The 23184-nt window shown below is 43.0% G+C and overlaps 1 protein-coding gene across 1 annotated transcript in view; it reads left to right on the top strand.

Annotated features, from left to right (window-relative positions):
• Positions 1-22829, top strand: part of PTPRG (protein tyrosine phosphatase, receptor type, G) — a gene marked incomplete at its 5' end in the record, with an annotated part of 75136 nt that extends 52307 nt beyond the window's left edge. The window contains 16 exons of the mRNA XM_009869430.1: positions 1805-1815; positions 4249-4258; positions 5422-5518; positions 7169-7251; positions 7474-7608; positions 7837-7971; positions 8373-8536; positions 9560-9695; positions 10039-10185; positions 11963-12056; positions 13742-13818; positions 14243-14371; positions 16691-16837; positions 17629-17771; positions 20788-20923; positions 21564-22829. Of these exons, the coding sequence (XP_009867732.1) occupies positions 1805-1815; positions 4249-4258; positions 5422-5518; positions 7169-7251; positions 7474-7608; positions 7837-7971; positions 8373-8536; positions 9560-9695; positions 10039-10185; positions 11963-12056; positions 13742-13818; positions 14243-14371; positions 16691-16837; positions 17629-17771; positions 20788-20923; positions 21564-21710 (1791 nt within the window). The remainder of the gene's footprint in view (positions 1-1804; positions 1816-4248; positions 4259-5421; positions 5519-7168; positions 7252-7473; positions 7609-7836; positions 7972-8372; positions 8537-9559; positions 9696-10038; positions 10186-11962; positions 12057-13741; positions 13819-14242; positions 14372-16690; positions 16838-17628; positions 17772-20787; positions 20924-21563) is intronic.
• Positions 22830-23184: the final 355 nt, after the last annotated feature.

Genomic DNA, 23184 nt, shown 5'->3' with positions numbered 1-23184 from the left:
ACGAGTGTGAAGTGCCACCTCCCACAGTAAAGCTTTTCACTCCCTCCCCCTGGCCGGCTACTGGAATAACACCATAAGGTTTTTCAGTAGTCATGTTATTTTGCTCTAAGAAAGGAACACTAAGGCAAGGAAGCATCCTCCATCCCCAAAGCTAACTCTGAATTCCTGTAGTACAATTCAGTCTTTGGGTTTCTGAGACTAGACGGTTTTATTTCCCTCCTCCCTAATTCTGGAGTGAGCAGGTCAGTGCTGCTGCGGGAGCGATTAGAGTGGGTGAATGCAATCTCTGCAGACCTCTCCTGCCTGTGGCCGTGTGAGTGTAATGATTCATCGCCAATTTGGAGTCTGAACAGGCTCGCTGAACTTGGAGGCAGGCTGTCTAGCTCCCTCATCACATAAATTGAAAATATCTTTATACTCCAGTGGCACCTTCTTCTAAATGTCCCGAAATGTAAGAAAATAACATAAATCTATATCTTCGGCTATGTGGCAGGGATTTGCTAACGTTATTCTCATGGCTGCTGCTGCTCAGGGCAGGGGTCAGAAGCGGTTTTTAACCGGTGACCTCAGAATGTTATTCTCTAGTGAAGGGCTACATTGAAGACAGATAACGCTGCACTTTGCACATTTCTTGAGACACTGAAAGCACTGTGTAGTTATACTGTCATCCCTTACAGATTAGACACAGTCAGACCAGACACGTGCTTATAACTGCATCTACACCGAGGAATTTGGCAATAGAAAGCTGCCATTTCAAAAGCATTCTGCTAGCAGACATTACTGCGCTGGGAAATGCTTTATAACCCTGGCCCCAAATTGCCATAATTAGAGGTATTCTCAGCCTGTGCCTTGCTGCACCGAAACCAAAGGGGAGCAGCGTTGTGAAGCTGGAGGAGGAAGGATTGCTGCAGAAAAGGGTCTTCCTGGAGTGCTCGATTCTTACCGCACCGCTTGACCTACCCTGAGAGACTGGCTCTGTGAATTAAGGGATAAAGTTGAAGAGAAGCAATAAAAGACTTTCAGATATCTGAGCTTCCTGTTCTTGACCGCAGTACCACAGCCATACCCAACTTTTCTGCCTGGCAGCCCGGCTCAGAGGAGCCACAGCCCCGCACGGGCAATGCAAGGGTTCGGTCAGACTCCGATACCTCCCTGCCCAGTGAAGGGCAGGGTCTCACAAGCAAACGGTCCTCCCCTGTCCTGTCGTTCATTTCCATGATGTTTTCATGGTCTATTCATGGTTCCTCCACTGTTATTCCTGTAATGAGTCCTTTTGGTTGGTTGATTTTCCTCTTTTTTCTAGGCTGTCCCCACCTCACCTCTCTTGAATGCCCTCAGAGAGTTTATACTAATGCTAAATTATCGCAAAATATCTACACTATTCCTGTGGGATATCTTCAAATACTATGTGCTGTCACTGCTGTATGCTGTCTTCACGTTTGCTGTGAAAAAACAAGCAGCAAGAGCACTACCACGGAATGCTTTAATTTGGGATTAAAATAATAGATCAAAAGTGATTTTAGGGTTGGATGAACTAGCTGCTTTCATGCTGAAAAATATCACAGTAATATCAAAACACAGCTATGGATCTTCTCTAATTTAGTGCTTCAGATTAGGATCCTTTCTTTGTTCTTAATTCCTCCTCATTGCTATTCATAGGCTTTCACAGTTCAGCCCTGCTAGGACATCAGACTGAAGTAATGGGAAACAACAGCAGCACTGCATAAGGCCAAATCAAGAGACCAAGTTCCTGCTCAGTCACTGTAGCAAAAATTCTTGCTCGGAACCATATATTGCCAGCAAGACGCTGAAGCAGTTTGATTTTACACTTAAGTGGAAATTCTTTGAAGTTCAGAAGGAACTAATCTGTAACTTGTTTCAGAAAGGCAGTGAAAATGGGTCGTTAAACCTGGGTGTATCAAATTCCAATTAGCATTAGCATGGACAATATAATTAAAAGGTAAATTAGGCATAATAGCATAGACTAGAACACTTTTTACAGTAACTAACGGTCAATTGAAACCATGTACTTCGGTTTCTTGGGTTGTCAATGATAAGTTGAAAGGACAGACTAAGAGCCTGTATCCATTCATCTTTGGACAGTAATGTGTTCTGCAAAGTTAAACCTGAAGAGCAGCAGTGTGCCAGCCAGCCGCCGTTAAAATCAGTGGAAGACACTAAGCAGGATTAAAGAAAGCTGAAGAAAAGACTCTTGAGCTGAAAAGCTCGTGGATGAATTATGGATGTGGTGACATGGACACTATCTGTCCTGCTCCGAAGTGCAAGGAGCAGTTTTGGGCTAATTGGAGAGGAGTTTGTTTAGGCTGCGGTGAGCAGCCTGGGATCAGACCTGACCTGGTGGTCTGCCTGGAAACTTAAATTATAATAATAACGTAGTCACGGTGATGTTTTAAATGCAAATGAAAGACCTGATAGCCAGTAAGATTTAGAAATCCCAAGGTGTTCATTGCATAAACGATAGAAAATGCTGGGTAAGTAAATATGTAGTATACATAAACGTATATAATAAACCGACATAATTAGGATGGTAACTTTTTGGTAACTTTCTCCAGAGTGATATTTATTAACACAGAGCTGTCCTGCCAAAGGGTAAATAATACTCTGAACAGTGGCACAGATAACAGGCTGCAACTGGTCTTGTCTTCTTGCAGCATTTTGCACATTGATGGAAGACAACCACTTTGATTTTAATAACAAAGGAATCTTAACTTATGCCTTCCTGTCTGGCGGGGTTAGCCTGTGGTTTAGTAATTTGCTGTTAGAATTCGGAGAGATCAACCTAGGAGGGGAAGAGAGTGTGGATAACCACCTTCTGTTCTCAGCCCGACCTGTCCGTGCAGCACAGCCAAACGTTGTCAGTGGCTAACTTGGAAGTGGAAGATGTCCTCAGTCCCATTCTCGCTGGACAGCCTCAGCACCCCAAAGCACGGGTTGTGTCTGGACTCTGAGCAGGGTGAAGTCAAAACGGCCTTTTATTGTTCTGCGTTGATTTTTCAAAAAGACAAAAAAGAGTTGAGGTGCATTGGCGTCAGGGAGCTTTTCTTCAGCAGTCTCCTTTTGCTATGCTTTGCAGTGCGCAGACATAGGAATCCAACGTTATAGCGGCTTTCCAGAGTATTAAAAATCATTTAGAATATTACATGTTAAAAAAAAAACATTTTCAAATGATCAACTCTCAGACCTTCTTTTCCATTGCTGTGGCTTTTACCATCTTAGCTTAATCTTCCTCTTCTATTAACTTTATATGGGCCAGCTGGGAACATATACAGTTGAGAAAACAGTCAGCATCAACATAAAAAGGTTAATTAAAATGATTAACCTCACCAACAATTCCCTCATGGAAAAATCCTACAGAATGTAATAGAAAGTGATACATTTACTATGTAGTATTTAAACTGTCAAAGAAAATTCCTTAGCAGGGAGGTAATTCCCTATTAAATTCTATAACTTTTCAGAGTATTCTCCACAGAATCTTATTGGATTCGTCTGTATTAAATTCTACAGCATTTGGCATAAATGTTTCAACGCTAATAATGTCTAGAAAGAATTTTGTAGTGATGCAAGGATGTAGAGTTTGACGTGAGGCTTTTCAGAAGCGGGGAGGGTATATTTTAGGAGTGACCTACAATGGTACAGCAGTGATTTCTAAATGCAAAAAAAGCCCGTAAAATGAAATTACATTAAATCAACCTAACATGTAAGTAATGCTGCTTTTCCCGTTATGACTTAGGCTGAACTGATCCTGCCCATTGTGTAATCAGAAGTCCCTTGCTTACTGGAGCTGACAGGCAGAATTAGGGGAAGCGCACACTTTAATGTGGTTTTTTTATTTCTGTGATAGAAATGGAACTATGAAAATTCTATTAGGGCCATCTGAGAGTTTTGCCTGATTTCTCTTTCTCTTTGCTCAGCTCATCTTTTTGAATGTAGTGTGCTTCTCCCTACGGAGAAGCGGGGAGAGGGAGAGAAGCGATTGTTATTTGGGAGTGTCATGTGAATATTGAAGCTATAAAATGCTCAAGGTTTTAGTATACTTTGCACTTTTAAAATGTAAATGCTGGGGAAGATATCAAAATTGCTATGCAAGTCCTTTGTGAAATGTCTGCATAATGCTGAACTCTTACATCTGCTGTTTGTATAGCATTTCTCTTGATAATTTTTCTCTGTCACTTAGCTCGTGATCTTTGTAGCAGCTGTGAGCTCCTAATGACTTTCCCTCTTAGGCAGGTTCTATACTGTTATTTTTAAAGCCTAAAGTACAAAGTAATTTGGCACTTCCCCATATATCCATGGGGGAAAATGGTTCTGTTTGGTGCAATTTCTGGGTCTTGCACAAGATTTGAATAAATACAGGGTTTTTTTCCATAACTTTTTAACCTCCAAACATTGATATATTTTTAAAAAATGTGGTTTTAAAGTAGGAATGTTTATCCTAGTGATAAAATGGGGTTTAGCCTTTTCAGGAAGATTGTGGTTACGTAGACAGCAAAAAAACCTGTCTTGGGGTAGTATCTCACGTGAGTTTTCGTGAATCAGTTTTCAAGACAGTCTCTGAAGTGTGTAACTCTAGGACAGTCTGGCCAAAAGGAAAAACCCTCCATTGCCTCATTTCAATCGCTCCGTGCTCTGCTGTAGGACAGTGTAAGTAACGGATATGTTAAGAACTGAAAAAATCAATAGGAATTAAGTATCTAACCTACGGCTTCAACTAGACAGAAATCTGCATCTCTAACTTCATGAACACCTTGGCAAGCCTGACCTCTTTCTACTTTGTAAATGTATATATATGTGGATGCAACCTTCTGTCTTTTTCACTGTATCATGGGCTGTTAATCAGTATCCAGGCAGTGGTATTTAAAGCACTCACTGTTATCTTCAGAGATCTATTTTATTTATATTTTATAAAAGGCATCTCTCTGCAGAGAGCTAACAAAAGGTCAGTGCCAAACTTAAATGTCAGAAACCCTGTTCTGAGAGATTATAAGCAGACAAGTTGTCCAGTGGTCAGAGGTTTCTGCTGAAGTGGGGTTTGTGCTTGGTTTCTTACACAGCACTGGCTGCTCTTGACTTTGGGGGTGTTTGTCTCCCCTTCCCAAGAGGGGACAGAGTGGGGCATCACAGGAGACGGGTGGGCTGCTGTTCAGAGGGGACAGTCAGGCCCAAAGTGCCTCTGTCACCAAGCCTGTGGAGAAGAGCACAGCCGCACGCCAGGCGCCAGCTAACACGGCTCGATTTAAGCAGAGCATGTTTTACAGGGCAGTACTGAAGGATTTAGTATTCAATCCAGCAATTAAGATATCGATATTTTAAACATGGTTTCTACAAGCTGTTGCAAAAGGAGATAAAGCTTAATTTTTTTGGACTGACACATTTTCCATTTGAATAATTTTTTTTGCCTAGGAAGTGCAGCGCTGTACAGCCGACATGAACATCACTGCAGAGCATTCTAACCACCCTGACAACAAGCACAAGAACAGATACATCAACATCCTAGCCTGTAAGTAAGCTCAATGAATCAACCCGAAAAGGCTCTCTCCTCTCGCAGTGCATCTCCATGTGCCTGGAAAAGGCAGGTGGCTGCAGGTTACATTATTGCACAGTAATTAATAAACATGCAGAAGTGTAGCTGGAGGATCATTTCCCTGCTAAAGGCAGTGGACGTTTTGACTTCTCCAGGGCCAGGATTTCACTCCAGCTTTTGTTTTAAAATATTTTGCAGTTTGATGGTCCAAGTATAGTTTTAGAATATCAGGTTGTTACGAAATTTTGTGAGGGGATAACTGGGATAAATTGATAATCAGAGCCCTTCTGCCTGCTAACATCTGAAAACTGGCCTAAGGGAGGTGCATGGTGGAGCAAGGAGTTTTATTGATGGTCCCTGGGATTCCCTTATAATCTCAAAGGTGCTAAATCTTACAGAGTGTGTCTGCTGTATTTCAAACTGCTTCAGCTGTGTGTATGACTTGGACAAACCGTGATCTTCAGCACAGTGCAGGCTTTGCCTGTATTCCTCTGAGAACTGCAAATCTGGACTCTGCTCTAGAACATAGGTTATGGCAGGTCTGGGATGGAATTGTGGGAACTTTTTCATATCATTCTCTGATATGAGCAGATGCAGCAGTCCCTGTGGTTCAGGAACAAAGATGGAGAGCCACTGATAAAAAGTTCACGGTGTTCATAAACATTGCAATAAATCTAGAATGCTTTTGATAGCATAGGAAGGAAGTGCATATCTCTTAACAGATTCTCAGAAGTAATCAAGGTGCCAGCTGAGGACCACTTCCCAGACCTGTAAAAGATTTGCTGTGTGGCCATGGGCAAGGGGATTCATTGCAGTTGTCCCAACTCTGATTTTAGATGTAGATGTCTGGTCCCTCTAGGCACAGAGAGAAGTACCATTGGAGGAGAACTGGAGCAGACACTCCAGTTCTCCTGATTGTCCCTGAAGGAATCGCTCTCTCTCCATCTGTGCTCAAGGAGGGCGACTGAAACCAGATTCTTCAGGCTAAAAGTTAGCCCATGTGTCTGATCTGTGCCTGTGTTAGAAGCAGCACCCAGCCCAATGCTGCTGCCTAGGAGCAGAAGAAACAACTGCAATTTTTTTTCTGATTTAGCCAAAACCAAGCATTTGGGTGGAATAAAAAGGGGAGCTAAGAGCATGACTTACAGTCTATCCTTTTGGCATGATGAGGATGGTGAAGGAGTGAGGATATTCACTCAGCTCCCAGAGCCAGTAGAGCTGTCTGAGCCCAGCACTGAGTGGAGCTCGGATGCTGAGCCAGGCAGAGGCAGCTCTGCCGCCTGCGAGCCGGGGCCTCCGCACGGCTGGGTCCCTGGGCTCTTGGAATCACACCACACTGTGTGATGTGCATGGTCCTAGAGATTGGGCTCCTGAGGCTCCATTGTCCTTTAAAGAGAAGCTCTCTCAGCATGAACCACGTACTTTAAGGATGTGAAGCCTGAGGACCTGCTGCCATAAGCAGATGGCCAAGAACGGGTACTCCGAGCTCCCCCTTGACTCCAGTCGAAGGCCAGTTTCTTCTGTGAATTATTAAGGGCTCCTGCAATACCTGGGAAATGGGATGTCTACCTGCAGTTCTGTGCTGTGTTTCCTTAACGCTTCTCTGCTCTGTTTTTTATCCTGCAGATGATCACAGCAGAGTGAAGCTAAGGCCTTTACCAGGAAAAGATTCTAAGCACAGTGACTACATTAATGCTAATTATGTCGATGTAAGTTATTTGGATTGGTTTTTTTCTTCTCTACTCTAAATCTTTCCACAAGGAGGTATTGCCACTTGAGAAGTGATTGTGTTTTCCAACTTCACCTAATAATTTTGCTACAAGTTCCTCACTATTCTGAATGAGAAAGGCACTTTTATTTGTTACCTTTAAAATATTAATATGCCTGCCATGATACTTTCATCTCACTTGGCATTATGGTTTTCTTTGAAGGGTTACAACAAAGCAAAAGCCTACATCGCTACCCAGGGACCTTTAAAGTCTACCTTTGAAGATTTCTGGAGGATGATTTGGGAACAAAACACTGGAATCATTGTCATGATCACAAACCTTGTCGAAAAAGGAAGAGTAAGAGATTTTCTCATTTGTTAGCGGTTGCTGCTTACCACCTCCCTCAGTCACGTGGGCAGGATTTTATTTTTAAATGTTTGGGGATTATATGTATCAATGTATAACACGTAACTAACATAACAGAGGGATACATAGGTAGCCATGATTTTACTTTTTGAAAAAGCTCTGAACACAAAGAAGCAGCTCAAACCCTTAGTCAACCCACCCAACTATGTGTTTGTTCAGAGAAAATGTGATCAGTACTGGCCGTCAGAGAACAGCGAGGAGTACGGCAACATCATCGTCACGCTGAAGAGCACAAACATTCACGCCTGCTACACTGTGCGCCGCTTCACGGTCAGGAACACAAAGATGAAAAAGGTGAGTAAAGCCTTCACTGTCCTCATCCAGATGCCTTCTGCTTTGTGTAGGCTACAAGGCACGCAGGAGCAAAACTCAGCGTTTGCATAGACAACTGGAAGTGAGAAGTAAGTAAGCAAAGCCCAGGTCTACAAGGAACCTGGTGAAAGGTTTAGCCTGTATTCCTTTTTCACAAGTTCACTGCTGCTTTGGTGTCACAGCTATTGCTGTTATTACCTGTTCCCACGTGTATTTTTCCTTGAACTCTGTCTCCACCTAGCAGGAGGCAGAGCTGCAGAGGATTTCTTCGGTTAGAGTCCAGCACTTTTTCAGCTGCGCGGACCAGTAGGATTGTCTTTCTCTGCTTCTCTTCCCTAATGTTCCTCTTCTTTCTGCGCACACTTTGCACGCAGGGCCAGAAGGGAAACCCCAAAGGGCGGCAGAACGAGAGAACAGTCATTCAGTATCACTACACTCAGTGGCCCGACATGGGTGTGCCAGAGTACGCTCTGCCTGTGCTAACCTTTGTGAGGAGATCCTCCGCAGCCAGGACCCCGGACATGGGACCAGTGGTGGTGCACTGCAGGTATGATGGGTGTCATTAACTACTTCCTGGACGAGCACAATGTGTGCCCTTACATGCCAGCTAAGGCAAAAGTATTAACACAGGAGCGTGCCAGCCCCATAGGGTGCAGGTAGGCATGAGCTTGCTTTGCCTACGCCTTAAGACAGCTCCAAAAAACTTCCCAGTTGTATTAGCAAAACCCTCTGTCGTGATACCGAGCTGCTGAGCGTTGCACTGGTGTGGTTGTGCAGTTCCTTGTTCAAAGCTTGTTTGTAACCTGCCCATTCAGTGCAGGGTAGGGTAGGGTAGGGTAGGGTCACCTCTGCTGGCAACCAGCCATGTGAATACCACGGACACGTGGGCACGTCACTGCTACAGAACCACACTCGTATTCACAGCATTTGCAGTCAACAGCAGATTTCTCTGAAATGGGTCAAGGGACGTGGTCTTCATCGCTGTACATGAGGGGGCTGCACAGCACCACAGTGAAGAGGAGAGGATGTTGGGGGTTATAGCTCCTTCTTGAACAAAAACTGAGAAGCTCTGAGAAGTTCCTCTCTCCACCCTCTCTGTTGGGCCCGGGACCACCTTCCTCCCCTTTGAGGAGTCCTGCCAGCACAGGATTAACCCCTTCTCATGCTTTTCTGGTACCATATACGTTTCCAGAGCAGGATGGCAGGTCCACTGTGGAGCCTAAGCCTTACCTCAGGACTGAAGCCAGCCAGGCCAGCCCCACAGCCTGGAGCAACCTCGTTGGTCCAGGATAGCAGCACTTTAGCACAGGGTGGGATCTATATGTGGCTTCTTTTAGCCAACACCAGTAACAACAGTAGTGGAGACAGGACAGCCAAGTGTCAGATCATGGAATATATACCTGGTAAAATTCCCAGAAACCAAAATATTTTGATTAGAAACTTTCACGGTTGGGGCTAGCACGGAAATGAAAGATTGTGAACAGGAATATTTGCCTAGTTCTATTCTCCTGTTGTGAACATATACTTTGGTCCAGCTGTAATGCATGGGTTTCTCATACATCTTTTATAGTGCTGGTGTTGGCAGAACTGGTACCTACATCGTGATAGACAGTATGCTGCAACAGATAAAAGACAAAAGCACAGTTAACGTCCTGGGTTTCCTGAAACATATCAGGACACAGCGCAACTACCTCGTCCAGACAGAGGTAAAGATTGCAGTGGGATTGAATTTAAAGCCATGTTCACTTTTATGTTATAATCAAAAAGAAAATGGATTTTTCAGTTACTTCCCTGTAAAAATTTAATATATCACCAGGCATTTTTTGCACTGGAATGTTTCTCTCTTTCTACACTGCAAACTTCAGATTTTGCTTTTGACTTTTTCAGAGACGTACGTGCTACGCTTGTAAATGTTTATTCTGGATTTGGCAGTATTTGTGCGAGTGGCTTGTTTTGCACACCCTTTCCTTTAGTGTGCTCTACCTCTCATTTAAAGGCAGCTGTTTAGTTTATTCCAAGCACCTACGTGACATGCTGCTGTTTTTCTAGGAGCAGTACATTTTTATTCATGATGCCTTGCTGGAAGCCATCCTTGGGAAGGAGACTGAAGTATCTGCAAACCAGCTGCATAGTTACGTTAACAGCATCCTCATACCTGGCATAGGAGGGAAGACACGACTAGAAAAGCAGTTCAAGGTAAGGCTTATCACTGCTATCCAGAGGGACTTGATTTCCCTACTCTCTTTGGTACAGCCTGTCTTCACTGTCAGTTGTCAAAGATAAGGAACCAAACCAGAACGCTTGATTAGCACAGCAGCACGCAGCACCTTCAGAAGTTTGGTGCTCGGCTGTCTCAGCTACACTGCTGCAATCAGCGCGAGAAGAGGGATTTGGACCCTGGTTTGGAGTGTGCTGCTGGTGTGCTTGGATGTTCCTGAGTCTGTGGTTAGCTTGGCTGGAAGTCTTCCTCCTAACTGTGGCTCTCATGGAGAAAGATATGAAATCAGATTTTTAGCACCACCTACTATTTCAGCACTGACTAAAGAATTAAAAATGTTTTAAGACCTGGAAACGCAACATGCCTGTTTCATTGCTGATAACTATGCTTGCTGGTTTTCCCTGCCATGTCATAGCTGCTTTCATTCTGGGAAAAGTAAATTCTTTTTTGCCTGGATCTCCTATTTGAAACCTAAAATCTTCTGATTGCGTTTTATTTGAATGCATTTGAAAATATTTTGTGAGACTGTGTATCATAAGATTACATGTTGCATCTGTTTTCACAGCTAAACTCACTCAGTTAATAACTACCTAAGAAACTGAAACTATTAAATTATATGAGGTGCCGAGCTATTTAAAAAATGAACAGGCTCTTCTCTGAATTCACTTGTAGAAATCTCGGTACTTCTCCATCAGTCAAGACATTCCAGATGCTTAATTACTAAATTAAAAAACAAGCACAAGCATGCGCAGAGGCGAAAAAAATGCAGCAGGAGCAAAAGATTTCTTATTAAATAAAAAGTGTCGCACTTCTACAAACAGTATATATGTATAAAGATGTTTTCTGATGAGTAGTGGCAAAATTTCAAAAATCAAAGTGCCATTTTCAGAAATTACTTTCTCTGCAAGCGTTGCGCAGGTATTTAGAAACCCTATAACTTCTAATGGGGCTTATGCCAGTGCAGAGATGAGTTGAGTGTGGTCTTGTTTAGAGTTCATTTGAAACGTGACCAGCAGCAATTATTAAATCTTGCTCGTGTTTCTGCTGCTACCACAGAACTGTCAGAAAATAACTTGTGCTCATCCCCTGGTACAGTAGTTTACATTCAACCATATTAGAATGAATGCTGAGTGGCTAGTGCAGGAGCTGAAAATGCCCCCTTCGCCCTCTTTGCTCTGCTCGACTTTCCCCATACGCTGGGGGAACACTCAGATACAAATCTGCCTCTCTGACTTTTCGTTGCACCTCGTAAGCAGCCCAGAATGAACTTGGCAGAGCAGAAAAGGCAGCCCATGGCCTTGGATCTCAGATGCCGATGCGGTGGGTTCCCTGAAGGCCTGGCGGAAAAAGACATTCTGCAGGAAAGATCTGGCTTTTATATCAGAAGGAAGCATAAAAGTTTTGTTGTTGTTTTATCTTGCTTGCTTTTCTTCCTCGAGACCTGTATCTGACTGAACATATCTGCAAGTCTTTTGAATGTATTCTCAAAGATAACTAAGCTTAGTGTTCTGTGAAAATAAATTCCAATCAAACTTCATTTTCAAGATGTTTCAAAGCTCAGAGCTGCAGATCTTTTTATCCATTAAACATGTTGTATGGAAAGGATGATTTCCACTGGCATCTTGAGTACTTTAAACAAGTTTAACAATGCAGTTTATTCTTCTACTGATGCGTCTTCACAGGATTTGGCAACGAAACCTCGGCTCTTCATTTAGTGCGCTGTGAGGGCTGACTTACTACTATATTCTCTTTCAGCTGGTTACACAGTGTAATGCAAAATACGTGGAATGCTTCAGTGCTCAGAAAGACTGCAACAAAGAGAAGAACAGGAACTCATCAGTCGTGCCGTGTAAGATCTTCGGTTTGATTACTGCCTTGCGTAACTTTTTGTACTCGGCTCTCCCGGTGTGATGCATGGAAGGGCATAGCCACTAGGAAGTAGAAATGTAATCTTTTGTTCAGAGCAAGATGTCTTGTCTTTCAGAATTACCCTGATGAAACTGAACAAAAAGAAAATAGTTACAGTGTCAGCTAGATATATAGTCCAAGTGAAATGAAATGTTAATTTGAAGTGCTTAAGAATTTGGATAATTAGGTAGGGGATAGATCTACGGGCTACTGAGAGAATTACTTTGATACTGCTCCCAGCTCAGGTGAGATCTCCTGGCGTGATTGGCACGAGTTGTTTGTAATTCAGCTACCACACTCAATTTCTGCATGTGAGTCTTCCCCTCATTTGAGGGCATTTAGTGCCCAAGGCTACAGTTTTACAGCCATTAATGTGGAATCTGTGCGTGGTTGCCAAGAGATATGAATTTGCACCAGACCAAGCATGGGCACAGCATCACGCCCGTCACATTGCCCAGAGTACAGGACACACAGGACAGGTGCAGCCAAGCTAGCACAAAGTAATAATGGCACAGATATGGTCCATCGTGAAGTTTGCTGATAAAAAGCAAAGTCATCAGAATATATCGTAGAATCACAGAATGGCCTAGGTTGGAAGGGACAGGAGAGATCACCTAATCCAACCCCCTGCCATGGGCACGGACACCTGTCAACCAGCCCAGGTTACTCAAGGCTCATCCAACCTGGCCTTGAATACCTCAAGGAGGGTGCAGCCACGGCTTCTCCAGGGAATCTGTTCCAGAGTCTTGCCACCCTTGTACTGAAGAATTTTTTCCTAAGATCCAATCTAAATCTAGTCTCCTTTAACTTAAGCCTATTTCCCCTTGGTCCTATCAGTGGACACTCTTGTAAAAGGTCTCTCCCCAGCCTTCCTGTAGGTTCCTTTCAGCTATTGGAAGTCAGTGATAAGGTCCCCCTGGAGTCTTCTCTTAAAAATCTTAAAATTATATTTTAAATATATCTTAAAAACAAATGCCGAAGGGGCAGAAACAGTCTGTACAACTTTGCCCTTTGTGTCACATGGCTGCAGGGGTTTCAGTCTGGTGCTGGGAGCCTGTCAGTTGGTTTAAGGATGTTGTTGAACGCAGCCCTTGAACAGGGAGAAGTGTAGATCTGCTGAAGAACACACACACACACATACGCGCACTTCTGGGTGATTACCCATTAGGGAAGGGTTTTGCCTCTGGAGGTTCTCTCACCCTCCAGCTGGGAGGAGTTAAGTGATGGTAGTGCTCCCGAGTGGTAGGGGAAACAAAATAAATCAGCTGGGTTTGTGTGCTGCTGGAGACAAATGGAACACTGCAGTCAAGAATTACCTGAAATCCCCTGTTATCACTGCATATACTGTTATTCGGTAATTCAGCCTGCTGTGAAAATCTTTGCTATAGTAAAATTTGATTCCTGAAATTACTTTGTCCTTGTGGGAATATTGTGCAACGTTCTCTTTTATATCCTGTGTTAGCAGGCAATGCTTTAACGCAGTTAAAGTGCTGGCCTGCTCCTGTGGGAGATGGGAGCTGCACACTGTTTGGTTTGTTAACATCTGAGAAATTCTTACGTTCTGCATTGTGCCATGACCAGACTTTGATTATTTTTTTCCTTTTTTTTTTTTTTTTAATATTATAGCTGAGCGTGCTAGAGTGGGCTTGGCACCGCTGCCTGGAATGAAGGGAACAGATTACATTAATGCCTCTTATATCATGGTGAGGAAGCCAACACCTAATTACAAAGTAAAATCAATTCTAAGGTGCTAAATACCAGATGCCTATAATTGTCTTAATTCTGTATGTAATGGCTGTGTATTAACAGATGAGATTTTAACACCTTCCCCATAATGTAAAACTATTAACTGTGTTTTATTAAAGATTGGTGCCTAAAAAAATTAAATACAAGATGCATTTAGATAGAATCTGTATTTCCATGAGATACAGTCAAATAAATGCTGGGACTTAGAGTAAATGAAAACAACAGGGACTCTGCAGAACGGAAATGGAGTTATAAAATTATAGTCTGTGTGAAAATATTGTGGAATAAAATGCAGTAGGGTCATTATGTGTCCCCAAAGATGAAATTAATGCTTTAAAACTATAGAAGGCAGTAACTGTGTGGTTTGTTTTGCTGCGAAAGGGCTACTACAGGAGTAACGAGTTCATCATAACCCAACATCCACTGCCACATACGACTAAAGATTTCTGGCGCATGATCTGGGATCACAACGCACAGATCATCGTCATGCTGCCGGACAACCAGAGCCTGGTGAGTTCAACGCGTCCCTCCCTGCGCCGCGCCGCAGTCGCTCAGCCCAGACGGGCACCAGCGGGGGGTCACGGAGGGACACGCTGGGGCTATTTTCTGGTTGAAAAGTGAAAGCAAATTTTTGAGCTTCCCTCTCAAACTTTGCCTTAAGCTTGTTACAAAAAGACAAGTCCCGAAATGCGAGGTCTGTTGTTTGCTTTCCCTTTCTGCCCTCACCCCTGGGAGAGACCCCCTGAGCTGGATGGACCGCAGTGCTCAAGGGCAGCACGCCGGCAACCACGACCTCTGCGAAGCTCCTGAGCATTGCCTGTCCAGCAGGGTGCAAGGCACTGACATGACACAGGGAGGGACTGTGCGAGGAGCAGAAATACGAAGCACCAACAGTAGGGTAGTTGCTTGTTTGCCCAGTGGCTCAGGCCACGCAAGACTGTGGCTGTGCAAGGTTGGTTACAGCTGCTATTTTTGATGAAAGTGAAAAGCAAACATGTATGTTAATTTAAGTGGAAATAATGAGACAGAGAGAGAGAGAGAATAAGGAGACACAGGTGAAGTGCTAATCACTACTTCCAGATTTACTGGCATGTCTCAAGAGGGCGCATTGAAAAGGATTAAGAACTAAACGGTTCATTTTTTCATGCACGCATCACTGGGGTGAATAGACAATTGTAGCTGAGAGTGGAAGAGTAACCACCTTCATTACAGCAGGAAAATAGCAGTCACGAGGGGCTACAAAAGAGGCAGCAGTCAATATCCTTCCTGTGTGTGGTGTGATGAAAGGGACTGCAGGCACTGCAAGGCGAAGAGCATTCAGAGAAATCCGATCGAATCAGAAAGCACTAATGAAATCAAAGTGTGTCAGGTGGAAATGAAGAGGCTGATCTTGTCTTTACAAGTACATGAAATTGCTTTGCAGAACAATAGTGATTAAAGGCTAAAGGAAGAACGCCGGACTCAGACACATCCCTTGCAAGGATGTCTGGCCCCTTCTTTCACCTTCACCATTCCCAGGGTGGAGGTTGGCCAGGAGGGCAGTGACACCCGTGCACTGGCGCAGTGTTTGGTGTGGGTTGTGTTGGCTGGCAAGGAGGGGTGGCACAGGGCTGAGACGACGTCAAGGTGCTGAGTGTGTAATGCCAAGGGACAAGACGCTAGTGCAAGCTACCTGCTGCACGAGGACTTGTCGCATGGCAGGACAGGTCACTCCCCCAGCGTTCAGCGATATTTTGCTGCTTGCTGGCACCTCTGCTTATTGAGGGCAGAGTTGTCGGGCACTCAGAGGGCTTAGGACCCCAAGTCTCATTTTCAGAACAAAATTCCAACAGTATCTTGCATCTCATGTACATCAAGGCTCCAGGCCGACAGAAATAAGCCAGTGTTTAGAGACTTGCTCGTGACCACACTGGGATGAAGCGGGTTTGTAGCTCATGTTTTTTCATGAGTGAAACACGAGCTGTTCGGGCACAGGCGTGCTGTGCTGTGCATGCTGTCGGAGTAGCTTCTGTGCTTACATTGCAGGGACGGTAGACCCCTGAAGCCAAGAGGAGAAACAGGTTTCACACGTATGTGGTGGCAGAGCCCAATTTCCTTTCTCTCCAGTAAATTAAGGATTCAGTTATTTTTTCAAGAATAGCTTTGGTGGTATGTTACCTACATCCTGTCAGTCAGGTCTTTAACCACTGAGCTTCTTCCACCATTCGCAGTCTCACTGAAGGTTTACAGTTTCCCTTCAGTAGAGGAGTTTTGCTGGAGAACTTACATTAAGTTAAGACAATGGGGATTTTTCAAGGGTAAGAGTATTTGGGTTTCTTCCTTCCTTCTCACTCCTCTCCTCGTTCCTAAAAATTCAAGTCCTACATAAGTATCCATCAGTCTTTACCTGGACCTAATCCACAGACTTTGAGTTTTGGATTAGACCAGAATAAACACAAATTAAAAATAATATGCAATTAATTTTTAAAGGTCAATGAGGTGTTTTGGGGTTTTTTTCTAAAGAGATATCTGACTTTCATGCAAAACTATGTAGGCAGGAGGTATTAAAACCTGGGATACAATGTAAAGGTTAAGTACGAGTGAGTTAAGATAACAATTTCCCTATGAAACCAATTAAAAAGCAGACATTTCCTGTTTGGACACAAAGAGAAAAGATCTGGCAGGCTTACTGCCAACTGTAATAGTAAATCTGTTTTAGACAGAAGTAGTTTTTAAAGGTCAGCTCCTGATCATCTCTATTTGTCAAACCAATTTTTTGATCCACTGGATTTTTCAGTCACACACAAGATACCTGAAAGGCTGCAGTAGTGTGTTGTTTCATTCCCACAGGCAGAAGATGAGTTTGTGTACTGGCCAAGTCGTGAGGAATCCATGAACTGTGAGGCCTTTACTGTGACCCTTATCAGCAAAGACAGACTGTGCCTCTCTAACGAAGAACAAATTATCATCCATGACTTTATCCTTGAAGCTACCCAGGTAGAATAAACCTCCGAACGTGGGTCTTGGCTTTTCACCAGAATGTTATTGATTTCATTTAAATAGGGAGGAAGAAGAGTTCCCAAACACTTTTGAACAGGTTTTACTTGTAAATGCATGTGCATGCACGTTGCTCACAAGGGAAGGGTATTCTCGTTGGCTCCTTCTCCCTCTCACATCATCTACTTCCAGGTAGATTCCTCTAGCTAGCGAGACCGTGGTATTAATCGTTTCTCTTAGCTGCAAGGCAAGACATCGAGTTTTCATTTTGAAATCACACAAATAGATTGACTTACTCTTTATAAAGTACACCAAGGTTTATTTTCCTATTTCTGCTTGTAAAATCCAACATTTATATAATTGTTTGGAGGCCTTAATTAAGGGGCTTTATGTAAGCGTATTTCCTCTGAGCTATAAACCTGGCTCCAGTTTGCTATCCAGTTTGCAGCTGGACTTTACCGCAAAACATTAGTTGGCAAACCCTTTTAAATTTTAATTCCTTGGTTGCTCTTGTTTGACTTTTGAGCTATAATGGTTCTGAGAAAGGTTTATATGGATATAAGCCCTGAACTCAACTACATAAATTGTTGTTAGTTAAACATTTTGTTCAAGTTGCATTATTTTAGGGCATTCACTATTACAGAGTCGCTGTGTGTCTGTCTTCTCCTTTCTGTATAAACTGTTTGGAAGATAAAGGTATTTCCTGAGTTTGTAGTGAGGCTCTTCCCTCTTTCTACCTGGAGTGGATAAATGTGAAACTGAAGTAGCTAATGCTGTGTTTTTCATGGCAGGATGACTACGTTCTGGAAGTCCGCCACTTTCAGTGTCCTAAATGGCCAAACCCAGATGCTCCCATAAGCAGTACCTTTGAACTTATCAACGTAATCAAGGAAGAGGCCTTAACAAGGGATGGCCCCACCATAGTTCACGATGAGTATGTCGTCTCTTTCCTCCCATTTATGTGCAGGTTGTACAAGATGTTACTCACCTACAGGACACTTATTAGGACTGATGTCCATTCTTGCATGAGTGGATGGGGTTTAGTGGTCTAGGGAACAGGACCAGAATATTTAAACTTTCAGAGATGGGTTTTCACTTGGCATCTGAGGCCAAATACATTTTGTGTAGTGTAGGATTTTTTTTTGCCCATGATCATAGGTGGGCTCAGAAAGTGAGGCTGTGTTGCTTTGTAAGCATTTTGGGTTCTTCTGCACCTGGAAGTATTCCAAATCCTACACCCTGTTTCAGAACCCAGCGCAGCCGCTGGTTTACATAATGCTCTAAGCAGCCCCATATAGGCCTATGGAAACCAGTTTAAAATCAACCTGAGCTCCTGTCTAATGGCTCAGGTTTAATGTGCTACGTAAGACTGAACAAACTTGGCTCAGCTGAGAAAAAGGGACCTGGGTTTTCTGAGAGCAGATTTATTTTTCCTTTCTCTGCTTCTCCAAAAACACTCCAAGGGGACCGTATGGTGCCAAGTGGAGGGAGGGAGCCCACTAAAACAGGGCCAGCACGCTCCGACACTTGTTTCTGTTGTAGTGCAATGGGGAGCATTGTCTTGCCAGCTACGCTTGAATGCCCGGTTATAAAGGATGCTAAATAATGCATTGCATCCTATTACTTTGCACACATTACAGAGCTGCAAAATACCATTATAGTGAAGCTGGAGCTGAAGTCTAACAGAATGTCTTTGGAGGGACTGTTCCATAGTGGGCAGAGCGCTTCCCGGAGGCATTCTGTCATTAATATCCCAAGGAAGCCCAATTTCTGACGCTGCTTGAGTTGCCCTTAGAGCAAGCACCGAGCCAACATAAACGCACTGTACTCTAGTCCGTTAGACCTTTTGTCATTGCTACAAAACAGAATTAGTGGGAAGGTCTTGGAAAGCTTTGCCTTCTGTGCAAAAACGTTATTAGCATACTCTGGTATTTCAGTGGTCAGATCAGCCTTTGCTGGTATCTGCTGTTGCTGAAACAGCCTTTCCCTGACATCGGTGCTGCTCCAACAGGTTTTTCCCAGCCGGCTCCTGCAAATGGTGCCTTGGGCTGCAGCGAGTCGTTTCTCTCCCACCACCTCCCGCCTTGCTAATGCACAGTGTAAGCTCTGCTGCCTTTTGCCAGCACTGATTAATTCTAGGCTGGTTTTAATATTCATGCTTTGGGTAGTCTGAAGTGAGGTTTTGCTACTCTTGCAGTATTTAAGATTATGTTTTACAAAATTAGAACCGTTATTGATTTGGGCATTTCATGCTAGACCCAAAAAAATAATCAAAATCGCATTCCTAACAGTGCTGAGTCATTCTTTCTGTAAATTGCTTTTTTGGTTTATTTGTCATATTCAATGATTTTATTTTTATGCCTAATACATAATGTGGATTCTGCTTTTCATTGGGGCCTAAGCAAATGTAGCTGAAAATGAAGATTTCCCTTTACTACATGCAGCAACTATATCACATAATCCACTAATAATTACAACTGCAGATTAATTCCAAATATATGAATTTGCAGATACTAAATGCATGTGGTATTTAGGAAGTACATGGTGGGATGAACTTGATAACAGCATTTCAAAGAAGTTCAGAAATTCCAACTTGACACAGTTGTCAAGATTTTTAAATATAACTGCCCATATGTAGGCAACTAGATAAAGATTTGCTGCATAATTTTCCAAGAGAAAAGCCTTCAGATTGCTGGGAGCTGGAGGTTATCAACCCAAATAAAATGAGGCTGTCAGACCCTCAGAGGCATTTAGTTGTGTCCCGTCAGGCACACGCACTGGCCACTTCGTCCCCTGTCCCTGGAGATGATCAGTCACAGCCATCTGTAGAGTTCTGCAGAAGCCCTGCTGCTTCTGCTCGAGACTATTCATCAAATGTAGCAGATCTATTGTGATCTGATTTCTGTTTCCCATTTCTTAGGCAAATTGTGTTTGCAAAAATCATGTGAAATTAAGTCAGCATATGTCTTGATTTCCACAGGAATGCTGTAAGAAATCCTAGCGGTAATCTTAACGATAGCAGATGGCGTTGCAGCACTTGCCGATCATTTAAGTTTTCTTGTACAACTCTCCAAACAGTTCACAGAGCAAGTCAGCCCCCTTTTACAGGTGGGGAAATTTAGACACAGACTTTCTCAAAGTTGCGGAGCAGACCCATAGCACAACCAGGACAGAATTCCAGTCTCCTGAGTACTGGGAGAGCAGAGAACAGTTGAGGCTCCTCAGAAGCAGTTACGAGCCCCCGTTGCTTGGATATTCTGTCACATGCCCCACAGCTGCACCCATCATTCACAGATTTAGCAGCAGGAAGATTTCTACCTGACCAGTATCTCAAGGACACATGGAGTCACGCTCCTGACAAATCACCGTTGCTTTGGTTCTTGTTAAATGACAGCTGAGATCAACTCTTCAGAATCTGTAATGTCCCTTGGGTGCCCGGCTCGGGGATGTTTCCTTTTGCCAATGAATCAGACCTCAGGAAGACTTTGAGATGTGCCCCATTTGCTTGCGAGCACCTCAACTCATGTTAGTTTTCTAAAACTGTCAGATGTGGAGGAAGAGGCAAAGTCTCATTTATTTCTAATCGTTTACGTTTTGCTTGAGCTCCCACTAATGAATTTAAAATACGCTCAGCTATAATGCAGATGCTTTCGATACGTGTGGCATGTGAGAACGGATTTCAGTGTTACGGTCCCCAGGCCAGGGATTTTTAAATGGCTCACGTTCCTGTGCTGATGCAGATCTTCGTGTTGAACTCTGCAGGTCTGCTGAGATGGCTCGTGTACCATCAAATTTCCTCCATAAATTAAAGTGATGAAAAATTAGCCAGTATAAAGCAAGCTTTTAATAGAGATGAACTATGGTGATGAAATATATCAATATTTTTATGGCTCTGTGCTGGTGCCCAGGTGTGTTTCTGAGAAACTTATCATTTTGGTGTGGCTTTCCAGGTATGGAGCTGTGTCAGCGGGAACGCTATGTGCCCTTACCACTCTGTCCCAGCAGCTGGAGAATGAAAATGCTGTCGATGTTTTCCAGGTGGCAAAGATGATAAATCTTATGCGGCCTGGAGTATTTACAGACATTGTAAGTCTTTAAATGGAATGTAAATGGCTAGTTTACAAGGTTATCATCTGAGACCAAAAGCATAAACTAAAACACACATTGTGCATGTTGTCAAGCCCTCCTGCGACTGCTACCAAACAGAATTTGCATTTGGGCTTTTTGTGTTTAGTTGTCCTTTTCTTATAAACCTCAGACCCACACTCAAAGTCTCTGATTCGCAGTTAAGCTTATTTTTCATGCAGTTAGGGATCCCCTGTGCAGGCAGCCCTAGCGGGGAAGGACCTTTCAGCTTGTCCTCATCCCCCTGCCAGCCCTGCAAGTTAAGCTCAGCTGTTTAAACCTGGCACCTTGTGACCCGAAGGGATGCAGCCTGGCCTCGGGGTGTGTGGCTCTGCCAGCACGAGGGAGCAACCTGGGGTGAGCTGTGGACTCGGGTATTGTCCTGCCCTTCTGTAGTGTTTAATAATGCATCAGGAGTAATATAATCTACCCTAAACTGGAGGTTAAGATAGACTAACAGAGGTAATTGGTCTCTATTTTTCTTTTCTGTGTGTATGCTCCTAGTAACGAATGTCCGTGACCTTCCCTGGAAATGCCAAATTTATGTGCCCCTCAGTTACATACGCTGAAAGGATTGAGATAACTTGTCTTTCTTTTCCAGGAACAGTACCAGTTTCTTTATAAGGCAATGCTAAGCTTGGTCAGCACTAAGGAAAATGGAAACGGTCCCATGACACTGGACAAAAACGGTGCTGTGATGGCCAGTGACGAATCTGATCCCGCAGAAAGCATGGAGTCTCTTGTCTAATTGGAAACCTGAAAAGGCACTTAATTTGTAGAACTTCTGAAGACTGAGTGAACTTTTTTGAGGCCTTTTTTGCCAGACTCTAGGTTATACAATAACCCAATTACTTTTTTACACTGATAAAAAGTTTTGATATTTATTTTTTGCCATTTTATGTCTTAATGGTATCCTACTGAGCATTTGCACCTCTGTTTATTTCACACAGTGAAACGCAATTTTATCTAGTTTGCACTATATGATCAGTGTTACTGCCTATAATATTCTAATACAAGACAAGCCCTGATGTGACATTCCATGACAACAAACATACGCTTTTTTCCATTTTTGTTTAAACGCAGTGAAGTTTTGCTAAGTACAGTGACCCTTGAATCTTAAATCTTCAATGCTAGGCCAGACGGATTCTGTCCACAACAGATACTGTACCCCTTCATACCATATTTATTATTTTAATGATCATGTCACAGTTTTGGTAACGGTATTCTGCATTCCAGTGGAGGGGATGAGCAGTGTTCATCCCTTCTTGACAAAACGTGGCAGGTGATTGTCAGCTACAGTGAAGGCGTAACAGCCTCGTGGAGCTGAAACAGTTATTTCTGTGTTGTTTCAAATTGCTGTTTTGTACACTTCCAGGCCTAAGACTTGCTTTAGATGGAATATATAGGTTACATACATTATAATTATAAATTAGATGCAACTCACATGTGGCACGCAGTGGTAGGTTTCGAATTTACAATTTCAAAGTTTCCCCATGTATTCAGGAAAATGTCGATTTTAGTTTTTAACCAGCCGTATGATGGGAAAGTATTTTGATTTTATTCTCGTCAGAGCCAATACAGTGAGAAATCTACTACAGCCCAAAATCAGACCTGTTCTCAGATATATTGAAGGTAGCAATATTTTACATTACTAAGCTATTCAATATTTTAAACACATTAATTTCCTTACTATTTCTTGAATATGACCTCACACCTAATGGTATGTTACATGATGACAGGCGTTTCTTAATTTCATAACTGTTAGATGCCATTTTTACAGGTGTGTAATTTTCATACTTTAGTGCTAAAACATAAAGTACTGATCCATATTTACTGGTGAAGCAAACTAATAAAAAAACTACCTATAAAGTTACATTCTCCCTCTTTTTTTTTTGCCAGACTAATTCTTTAGCGCAAACCTAGCTTACTGTGTTTTCCCTCCCAGACCAACAAAATGGTTTCCCCCAGATATATAAATAATTGAATTATTGTTTGGAGCATTTACGTATACATCCTCACTGGCTCCCTTTTCCTTTGTGTTTGGTCACAATTCAACAACATCCATCCCTTTTTAACAGAAGAATTAAGAACACACTTAATTCTCCTGAAAATTGAAGTTAATCATGTCCTTCATAGCTCAGCTGAATAGGGAGGGGTTACTGAGTCTGCCTTGAAAATTAAATACGTCGTTTCAGCCGTCCTGATGTTTGGTGTGCAGCTAA

The sequence above is a fragment of the Apaloderma vittatum genome, unplaced genomic scaffold (assembly GCF_000703405.1).
Source record: "Apaloderma vittatum isolate BGI_N311 unplaced genomic scaffold, ASM70340v1 scaffold40875, whole genome shotgun sequence".
Classification (NCBI taxonomy): Eukaryota; Metazoa; Chordata; class Aves; order Trogoniformes; family Trogonidae; genus Apaloderma; species Apaloderma vittatum.
This window is presented reverse-complemented; position numbering and strand designations above follow the sequence as displayed.